This window comes from Plectropomus leopardus, chromosome 11, assembly GCF_026936395.1.
Source record: "Plectropomus leopardus strain MGB_pleo_1.0 chromosome 11, ASM2693639v1, whole genome shotgun sequence".
NCBI lineage: Eukaryota > Metazoa > Chordata > Actinopteri > Perciformes > Serranidae > Plectropomus > Plectropomus leopardus.
The window spans coordinates 24,195,670-24,206,953 of NC_142186.1; the positions used below are offsets into that span (position 1 = coordinate 24,195,670).

Genomic DNA, 11,284 nt, shown 5'->3' on the forward strand with positions numbered 1-11,284 from the left:
AAGAGGCAGCCCTTGATATTAAAGCAGGGGAACATTACAGCTGGGCAGATTGTGATTCACTTTACATTACATTCTTATGATAGCCAATAGTAAATATGCATTTACAGGGTAGTATGTCTGTTTTAGAAGACAAGTGGATTTACTTAGTGCTTCTCTCTCTCCCCGTCTCTCTGCCCCTGCTGGTCTTTAACCTTGGCCTCTGGTGCTTCTGCCTATCGCAATAAAGTCACCCCTCCTCCTCTTTACCTCTCCCTCCCTCTCTCTCTCTCTCTCTCTCTCTCTGTCTTTTCTACCTCCTCCTCCTCCTCCTCCTCCTCCTCTCTGTCTCTCTCTGTCCCCCCGGCACCACTGTTGTCCACTGTTCCACTCATTCATAGTAAACACTATTGATTTTCAGCAGGGAAAATAAAAAAAAGGCCATGAATTTTAATGCCCCTATCTGTCCCCTTCTCCATCTCTTCCTATCCCCCCTGCCTCTCCCTTCCCTTCACCCCCCTCCACCTCCAACCCGTCTTTCCTGAGGGGAGGATAAAGAGATGGGGATCGTGCGTGTATGTGTGTGTGCGCTGTATGTGTGAGTGTAAGGTGGTGCTATACTGGGAGGGGGGGGTTGCATTTCTCATTTCCCAGCTGTGCCTCTCTCACACAACTGCTCCCCCCTCCTCCTCCTCACCCCATACACCTCTCCTTCTCCCCATCCTTCTCTCCTCCTCTGTCCTTCCCTTCGTCCCTCTGTCGCTCCCCTCTCCTCTTCACACCGGCTTCGACTCTGGGGAGTGGAAGCAAACGAAGCTCTCTCTCACACACACACACACACACACACACTCGTGGTGATTGTCACACACAGATAGGGGCTGTCCTGTTCTGCTGGTGTACACGCACTTAAACAATCACATGCACACACACCGCAAGTGATACAACTGCCCCTCGGTCAAGGCCACGCACAGGCAAGACAAACACATACATATAAATGCCCTTATTTACCCGCACATAAACACACACATGGGGTACTATATCGAGCGACACCAACCATTCACCGTCACCACAATTTGGCAACAGTCAAGTATTTAAAATTTCCTTCCATTTTTCTCTCTTCCTTTTGATTTCCCGCTCTTTCCTCGCTCTCACCCCTCTGTCTCCTTGCCTTCATCTACCTTTCGAACAATCCCTCCTCCCTCTCCTGCCTTTCTCTACCTCCCTTGCCAGGCCTCTCTCTCTTCTACTCTGTGTATTGATTTTGCTATAAGCGGTGTCCCGGTTGCGACAGGTTAGCGCAGACAGACAAAGGCAGACTTCATCAACCAGCGTTAAACACGGGAGCCACGTCCTCAATAATCACTCCATCACACAAAAGACGACGAGAGAGAGGGAGAGAGGGAGAGGAGCGAGCGGAGAGGAACATGTAGAGAGTATTGACGAATGGTGAGAAGAAGAACAGGAGGGGGGAAATAAAGGGTGGCAGAGTCTTTTTCAAGGTTGTCTTTTTATTTTTCTTTAATTTGTAGGAAATTTTCCACCGCCTGGATTAGACACCTGGAGTTTTACTGCACACACACGAACAAACTTGTCTCTTTTTGTTGAATTTTCTCTGATAAGCACCCGTATTTTACTTAACTTGTCAATAGCATATGTTTAAGGCTACCAACTCCAATTAGTATCTTATTAAAATGTTGTTTCCAAAGGAGGAATTTTCTTCCACTAACCTCATTATAACAGCAAGCGTATGTGAACTTTGCTTTTTAAAACAGTCTGAATTCAAGTGTGTGTGCATGCATGTGTGTGCGTGCGTTTATCTGTGTGTGCACGCAGACAGTTTTCATCTCCACTTAATCTCCCGCTCCTAATTCAGAGTGTACATTGAGCCGCCTAATAGGATGTGACTGGAGCGCCTGCTGCAGCGCTAGCTAGCTAGCCGCTAATGAGAGAGCCGCCACAGCCGGAGAATCAAAGCGCTTCATCAGCACTCCTAATTACTGTAAACCTCGTTAGCTTGCTGGAGAGCTAACATCTGCTCTCGCTAACAAAGTACATCCAAATATAACACGGGGCCGGCCCGGTGCGTCTGGGTGAGAATCAAAGAGCGTGCTGCTACCACACCCTGTGATTTCATTGTTCTAGTCTGTGTTGCAATTGTGATGGCAGTAGAGGAGGTTTGTTGGTATTAGGGTTGAAATGAAAAGCAGAGGAGAAGATTCAAGTCCAAGTTCAATACCAAGTTCATGTACATTTTTCCAATCAACTGTGGTTACAAAGGTCGGTCACAAAGCTGGTGTGTGATGTTCGATGGTACACTGAGGTCTGAGGGTGTTAATGTTGCCCATCTATGAAGCAGCAGGTGTGTGGACAGCAGGTTTCCATGTAGCTCTGTCTGTTTGCCCGCTCACCCCCTCTCTGTCTCTGATCAAAGCACTTCCTTTCAACCCCCCCACCACCACTACCACCACCTTCTGCTGTTCCTCTCCTCCACCTCCCCTGGCCTCCACCTTCTCCCCCCATCATAATTTGACTGATGATTACACTTGTCACTCAAGGCAGCATGTGGCCAATTAGGAAGAGGGGTGATGGCGAGGGGAGGGGCGAGCAGGTTGTGATGAAGGGGGTGGGCTGCAGGGAGAAAAAAAAAAAATTTTGGATTACAACTTTTCATCGCTTGTTCCACTCAACGTCGTCTTTTTAGCTCTTAGCTGCCGGAGAAACAAATATTCGTTTCTGTTCAATTTTCCTTAAGAGACTCGAGAAACATCCAAGAGCTGCTCTTTCTTCCCCTCTTTCCGACGCTCCGGCCTTGTCTCACACTCTCTTGGCCACTTCAGTATCTCTCCATGTTCCAGGGTAATCACAGACTCATTTAAAGTCACTTTTGTACACTACCTCTGACTGGTGGTTAAGAGTGCGACCGCAGACTAGGCTTTTATGGGCCTTAATGTGTCCTACAGACACTTTGGCAACCAGGCTGCTGCTGCTGAAGATGCGGGTAGAGAGAGAGGAGGGGGGAGAGAGAGAGAGAGAGAGAGAGAGAGAGGACAGGACATATGAGGCCAACAGCCATGGCGACTTAACCAGGCTGAAAAAAGGGGGAACGAAAGAGGATGAAAGAGGAGGGAGGGAGAGGGACGTGCACGACAAAATGGACAGAACATGGGAGCGTCAAAAGAAAGGGGAGAGAGAGGTCACTTAGTCACTCTTTCGGCACCCCCCACTCTGCGCCTCCTCCCTTATCCCCTTTACAAGCAGACAAAGGGACAGAGGGGTGCAGCCCTTGTAGAGGAGAAGGAGGGGTTTACGCCTTCCCCTGTCACCCCCCCTTTCCCTCTGCCCCCTAATATTTATAGACGACCAGTGAATATTGTTGGTATAGATAGATTCAGGTGTGAAGGGAATCCAGCATCAGCAATTAGCAACACACTGGGGGTGTATCAAATCTAACATGTAATTTTAGACTGGAAAATGATCCATAATATGTTTGTTGAGTTAATTTATGGTCTTTTTGAGCAAGGGCGTAGGTTTTGTTTCAACATTTGACATATCAAACAAGGCTTTTGGGGATCCTCACCAGAGAATTTTGAGCACCAAACACTTAATTTCCTGCACTGTGGTTCATTTTTATGCACTAATTTGTACCCTTTTGCATCAATTTATGGTGCAAATGGCGTTAATTTTGTCAAAACAAAAGTCCTCAGTTTCTTTTATGTTTCTGTTTGGGGGGACAAATCTACAAATCTACATGTTCGATATATTAAAGAGGTCGCGTCCCCTGTGTCCACCACCGTTATCCATGCCTATGCCCTGGAGTATTTTTTAATATCTTAGCACTTATTTTCATTAGCAACTAGAAAAAAAGTGGGATTATGCACTTCTAAAAATAAAGGCAGAGTAAGAGAAATTGCACAGGGGAATGAGAAGGAGAAGAAGTGGTGGAGTACAACAGATTAATTTCAGAACAGGGTGCTCCTGCCAAGTAAAAGGATGGAGAGCAGGAAGGATAGAGGGGATAAAGAAAAGGGAAAATGCAGAGAGGAAAAAGAGAGGAGGGTGATTAAACATGCATTCAACTCTCTCAAAGGGCTGAGCTGCTTTTGGAGAGTCTCCGTTGTGTATGTGTGTGAGCTGTGTGCACTCCTGAGGGCGCATTTGCGATGACGTGACATTGCTTATAGCAGACATGTTCGCTGCCTCTGCCTCAAAACTCAGTCGGTAAGCACTCTCATCCACCCTCCCTCTGAAGGACAGCAGTGGAACCCCAGAGGTTAATAGGACCCCTTCATTACCATAAATCTTATCAGCTAAATGAAATGGAGAGAAGGACCTCTGATTTAGTCGTCCGCTCTGCTGGGCTAAGGGGAGACACCCAATCAAACCCCTGGATTTTATTGGTCTTTTTTATTATCTAAATGTACTGGCACATGAGCGAGGTGGCAGAGGTTACAGCCTGCGGCAATCAACAACAAAAAAAGACAGCGGCTGGCGAAAAACACGTTGTTGGTGTGTTTATGAGAGCACAGTCAACTCAGCAAATAGGCTGTCCAGACCTTGCATGTTTTGCTTTAAAGAAACGCACAAAGCTTTGGGTCCCTTTTGACCGGAGGAATGTAGGGAGTCCGCCGCTGAGCCTTTGATGTTTGAATAAATCAGACAATCTAGGGTGAAAAAAGCACTAAAATCAGATAATCAAGAGTTCAATGTGGTCAGCGGGAGTTCAAAAGCTTGTTTTGACTGCCTAGTCTGATGTGGGTGATTGGCAGCATGTAGCGAAGCCCACTCCAACCCTGATCACAGCCAGCCACTGTCAGCCACGGTCAGCCACTGACCGAGCGTCCACAAACACACTCAAGAGTAAAACAGGAGGTTCCCTGTGCAGAGGTCAAGCATGCTTGAGTTCTCCGTATATACATCATCTGTATGTTATTGAAAGAGAGAGAGAGACGCCGAGCTACACAGAGAGAGGTATGAATCAATACCCAGAATGGAGTCCGATGGTTTTGTATGTGTTTATTCCTGCTGATGTGTTGATTAAGTGTCCCCCCCACACACACACACACACACTCCATCTATCCCTCTCTGTGTGTGTTCTCCAGGTGATAGGTCTGATTAAGTGGCCTGCTCACGCAGCCCCTGATTAGGACTAATGCTGTATTTCACTGGACACAGTGGCCAAGTTCACAACATTATTCCTCTAAAGTGTGAGTCCGTATATGTGTGTGTCAATTCTACAATATGTTATTCAGCGAACACGTTTGAGAATAATAGACAGCCTTTAAGTGCTACTCATCAAGCTCTTTAGATGAATACATTTGCATGATTTTCTTGCTCTGAGTGTCTTTGTTGGAGTATGCATATTCAAAAGCATAAGGATAAAGGTCATTGATCGGTGACAAAGTGTGTGTGTTTATATGTGCATGTGGTGATGGTTATTAATACACTAATGGATGATGAGGATGTACTGTATATCTCTGTGTGTGTGTGTGTGTGTGTGTGCTCTGGTCCGTCCTGTTCCCCGGGAGAAACTCAATACCACTCACTGTTGCTAATGAGCTTTGGGACCTCATCAGCATTAATACTACATTAGTCTCAAACCAACACACACATCAATACACACACACATATACACACACACATACTATATATAAATACAACCTACTGGCGCATATGAGCACCTGTGCAAATCCATAAAGAAGGTAAACAGTTAATAGGATTAAAAGGAATTTATAACACAAATAACAGTGTTATCACCACACACTTGGATTTGTGTGGATTAATCCAAAACTGTGTAACAGGTTTAATTCCCAAATGTATCAATTTAAACTGAATATTTTCACCTAAAGTACATCATTACAAAAGCAGGGGATTAAATGTCCAGAACATGCCTTTTCTATTGCCAGATGATTTTACTAACATCCCATGTTTACTTTAAATAATTTTCTAAGAGCAAGACTTCAAATGCTGCTATTGCATTAATGCATCAGTTAAACATAAGACGTCACTGCTGCGGCTCCTATGGGCCTCGTCACGTTGTCAAACTGTGTCGGGGACATCTACGTGAGCCTAATCTACGTAAACAGCTGAACCGATAGCCCCATTAGCTCCTGAAGAATTCTGCCGTCAGCCTGCTGCATTCAGGACCCCGTGGCTGGCTCATATACTGCAATCTAATTCTACTACCACGGGGAGAGGAGAGGAGGGAGAGAGAATTGTATTGTGACAGAGAGCAGGAGGGAGTGGGAGGGAAAGGGAGAAGAAGAGGAGAGAGAGGGCTACAGAGAAGGAGAGAGGTAGCTTAATGCAATAAAGCATGTAGTATTGACATCTTTCTCGTGTCTATTGATTCCCCATTATGTTGCTAACAAACCCAGGTTGACATTTTGTCATTTGCAATCATGTTAACACTGCGACTTGCACGCTCCCCTCCACAAACCGATCTATACCTACACACACTGGTTTGCACGTGTGCTCATGCTTGTGCACACACACACTCCCCTTCTCTTTCTCACACAGATAGACAGAGCAAATAGGTAAGCACATGCATGGTCTCACATCAGCCATCGAAGACATGTGGCAGCGCCCCATAAACACGCAGAAATGTCTTGAGAGTCGCCCGGATGGACGGACAGAATTGGAGACGTGGTGATGGACGGAGAAGAATAAAAACATCAGATTGGCCTACATGATCAGGAAAAGTTATGAGGAATACAAATATCAAAAACTGTATGGTTAATGTTACTGAAATTCAGAGACAGAAACAAGTCTAAAATCTGAGTGTGTGTGTGTGAGAGAGAGAGTTAGACGGTATATGGTAGGAGATGGTGGTTAATGGTGTGTGACAGAAGGTGCGTAGCTGAGATGAACTGAATCTAGGTGTTTGTGTGTGTGTGTGTGTGTGTGAGAGAGAGAGTAAGAGAGAAAAAAAGCAGTCTCCATGATGCCCCATCATATCATATCATATCAAGCCCTGCACTGTGTGAGAAACCTGTGGTTTCTCCTCTATGTCCCATTAAACTTTCATACACCAGTTAATGCTGATGGCTTCACAAACCACTTTACTACACATACACACACGTAGTTCACATAGCAGTGGCCCTGACCTGTACCTTCACAGACACAATGCCATTAAAAATAGAACAAAACCTGGATCAGTTAGAGCAGCTCGCTACCCAGGTGGAAAACGCTCTAACATCCTTGTTTTATGCTATATGATGCCTCGTGTGTTTCATGACGATGTGTGTGTGTGAGCCCCCACAGGGGTTGTGCATGAGTGCTTGAGGCCTGTTGTAACATGAAAGAGAATAAAAACACAGGGGGCATAGAGGGGTCAGGTGGGGCTAAATCAAACCCTCCTGGTGTGACCTCTGACCCTATACAGAGCTCCAACTCAAAAGAGTCAAGGAGCTGCCACCAGTCAAAGAAACAAGTTAACTGAGAGCTCGAGTCAAAGGCGCTAAAACTCCCCCCACAGAGCCTGTGTGTGTGCGCCGGTATTAAAATGTTCTTTGAGCTACAAGTGGAGGGTGAAGAGGCACAGATGGAGCTCAGAACTAGACAGCAAGTTACTGAAGGCACGTCTGTGATGTGTCAACTCTTTTTTAGTGTTTCTGTGAGTATTCCATGTGATGCCGTGATGATGCACAACAACCGTTCTTTTCAGTCCTGAGGTGTTGAACTGACCCTGCACCCTTTAAGCAACAAACCCTCTGAGTTTGCAAAGGACAGCACCTTGTACTGTGTTATCAAAATGGAATAAAATCAGCATAGCATTGTGAATCACTGTTATCCCACCATCTAAGGAATCCAGCAGCCTGTGTACACATCCCATCAGTTTGCCTGCTTATTCAGATGCTGGCCCTGGCCCGGGACACTGCAACATAATGGCTCATCCGTGGTTTACTCTCACCTCTCAAACTCAAACTGGGTTTTCCTCTCCCTCCTCGTTTTTCACTCTGTCATCTACTCTTACTTTCACCCACTTCTCCCTCTCTCCCGCTCTCTCTTTCCACATTTTTTTTTATCTCATTCTGACATTCGCCATTTTTCAACGTGCAGAGCGCGAAAACTCCTCCTCCCCGGTTCCCGCTCCATCCCCTCGTCCTCCCTCCAACCCCTTTTCTGTGTGTATATCTCTAGAGATATGATAGGTAACAGGTCCCTCTCATCCCTCTTTTTCCTCCTCGCCCCTCTATCACCTATCCGTTTATTGTCACATGCTGTGCACTGCTGACTGAGTATGTGGAGTAAGGGTGATGCCTGGCATCTCTGAACTCAAATGGGCTTGAACTGATCTGGAAATGAGAGGGGAGCTGTGCACTGGGGGGGCTTTAAGAGCCCATCCATCGGATAAGGTGCACACCAGCCCCATTTATGCACCATTACGCACTGATACGCAAGTTGTCTATGTAGTAGTGAATAACTTCAACACTGAAATGCGCCGGAAATAAAAGCCCATTGACCTCATATGGTATTTTCCCTCACTTCCCTGTACTCTGCAGTCCTTCAGTGTGCAAAAAAACACATTAGAGCCAGCGCATCCTCTCCAAAGATGCAGTGGGGGGAAAAGGGGGCTGAGCAGCTGTTGCATGTCTGCGAAACAGTCGAAGCTGGACTGAGCTGGAGCTCCCTCACAACGACAGTCAGTGACATACTGAAGCCAGCCTTGCTGCTCCCACCATGCGTCCTTTTATTCCGCTTCAGCGCAGATGAAACGCAGACGGCGCCCCAGCCCCAGCCGGCACCCTCCCCCCCGCCTCCCTGACTCCCTCTGCTCCTCCGCTTTCAACCGTGCAGCAGCCAAGCAGCGATGGGACAGAAAGATGTAGTCACTGGAAGTCTATTTCCAGTGGTGTTTACAAAGATGCGAGCCTTGTCCCCTAACAAGCAAGTCAGAGCAAAAGCAGCCACCGCAGCGAATCAGAGATGTTCGCCAAGCAGAAGCCGAGTCCACTACAAATTATCTACATGAATAAAACACAATGTCAAAACAGTGTGAAATAAAACGAGAGAATAGCGGTGTTTGCCCCCATCTCCTCTCGCATTTTCGTACTCCTCCGTGCACCTACTCTCTCCTTCTATCTCCCCCTCTCCCTGCTTCCACCGGCCCAGGAATCGATCTCCGCAGGATCGATAAGTTGGCATGAATATTCCCTGCCTGCCGAGAGTCTAGTTGGGGAGAGACGGAGGCTGAGGCTCAGGCGCAGGCAGTGGAGGAGAGGGGAAGGATGGAGGACGGAGACAGGAGAGAAATACACTCGGAGAAAAGGAACATAGTCGGCGAGGAAATTAAGCAACACACGGGTGGAACAGTGGCGCATCGTTCCACAGAATGGACAGCGGATAAAAAATAACCCGGACATTTTTACGCAATTAATTTTCAAACAGTCTGGACACTCCTGTGCGCCCCGGAAAAGCTTCTTTGATTTGAACAACCGCCTCGCAAGTGTAAAGGACTCCGTTTAAGCCTTCAAAGGGAGCCGGAGGAGTGTGTGCGTGTGTGTAAGTGGGTGTGTGCGCCGAAAGCTCTCCCCGCTGCAAGAGCATCCGTACCGAGCAAGGCAAGGCGGGGCGGGTCTGCATGGCGGAGTCTGACCGACATGGACGTTGTGTAGCAGGGGGGAGAAGAGAGGAGAAAAAATGTCTTACCGGAGTTGGAGCGGAGAGCCAGGGGGGACTTGAGACGCCAGGCGTTGAGGTCAGGGGCAGTTCTCTGAAACACGAACGGCACCGGCAAGGGAACAAACATGATCTTCCTCCGGTTTCTTGTTTTGATGCAAATAATCTGACAGAAGTACTGTAATAAGCTCTGTCCTCTTCTGAAGCTTCTTCGTCCGTTTCTCTGGTAGACAGCTTTGGGGAAATATTTGGTATGGAGAGCTCACAACATTCGCCGTTAGGTGTGTACACATGTAGCCCAGCTGCGCCCTTTTTATTTACATTTGTGGACTGGTGGCCGGCATTAGTTTTGGTGTAAATGTGCATAGAACATATATGTAAGGATGGTCCCTTGAGTGCAGCAGTTATAGCTTACAGTCCAGACTAACACACAGACGGATAGAGAGGAGCTCAGACCTCGCACTTCTGCAGGCTACAGGAAAAGTTGTGTTACAATTACAGGCCTATTGTAGTAGCTTTAGAATAAAAGGCTGCGTGTCACCTGCCTGTCGTTGATGCACCTGCGTCTCTCTCTTACCTTTGCACTACTAAAGCGTTCTCCTTGAGTAAACATAGAGGCCCGGGAGCTTATTTTATCCTCTCCTCACCAGATATGTTTTCCTATAGGTGTGAAAAAGGCATGAGAACAGTCGCTAGCCTACTCCTGTAGCATCACCGGCCGGGCTTTAGCTTTGGTATTCGCTTTGCAATTTAAAACGGCACAGTAAACCATGATACATAGAAACAGACAAGACAGTGTTAAAAAAAAGGCCAGTTAGAAAGTCTTATTTGGATCTCTGTAGTATTTGGTTTGATCTATTGTATTTGGTCTCTAGCTGCACGCGCTCCTTCTCCTCTCTCCTTTTGCATGAAGGCTACATAGAAGACATTCATCCGCTCGCGCAAAGCAGCGGATCGCGTCGCGAGCACATTTAAAACAGCTTCATTAAAGGCGATCAACAACAAATAAATAAACAAGTGGAGAGGGGGGCTGCACACACACACACACACACACACACACACACTCTCTCTCTCTCTCTCTCTCACACACACACACACTCACACACACACACAAACACAGCACGCGCGCGCTTGGCCCTGACGCTCCTCCTCCCTCGCTCTCTGTCACAAGGCAGTAATTAAAACGCAATCAATCGATAAATAAATAAATAAATAAATACAGCGAATAAATAAATAATAAAAAAAAAAGCTCAAACACAAAACAAACGCGGACAAGAAAAGCGTATAGAATCCGGTTCTCGCGTTATTATTTTCTTTTATCGGTGCACTTGCCTATCTCCGTCCATCCGTCTGTGTGTCTTTTTGTCTGTCTGTTTGTCCCCGTTATTATTTGGGAACCCCAATAGCTCATTCGACCCGGCTCCCTCCAGGATTGTAGCGATCTGCCACTGGGCTGGCCGCAACATTGAGGCGAGAGAGGACCCGCTACTACTCACACATCACCACCCCACCCCCGCACCTCCCTCCCTCCTTCCCTCCCTCCTCTCCTCTCCCTGCCTCCCACCCTCCACCCCACCCCCCATCTCCCTCGTTTTCACTACCGCTGCAAAAGGTATCCTGTATTGATTTCTGGATTTTTTCCCCCCTCTTAATAATACCGGCTATAATGATGCCAATGGTGATCAGTGCA

The 11,284-nt window shown here is 47.0% G+C and overlaps 1 protein-coding gene across 2 annotated transcripts in view; it reads right to left on the reverse strand.

The window, feature by feature from the left end:
• The window catches only part of pou2f2b (POU class 2 homeobox 2b), a 51,213-nt gene extending 40,174 nt beyond the window's left edge, over nt 1-11,039 (reverse strand). For both annotated transcript variants that reach the window (XM_088084353.1, XM_088084351.1), the window contains exon 1: nt 9,625-11,039. In XM_088084353.1, the coding sequence (XP_087940479.1) occupies nt 9,625-9,724 (100 nt within the window). In that variant the 5' untranslated portion in view covers nt 9,725-11,039. The remainder of the gene's footprint in view (nt 1-9,624) is intronic.
• Between the last annotated feature and the right edge of the window lie 245 nt (nt 11,040-11,284).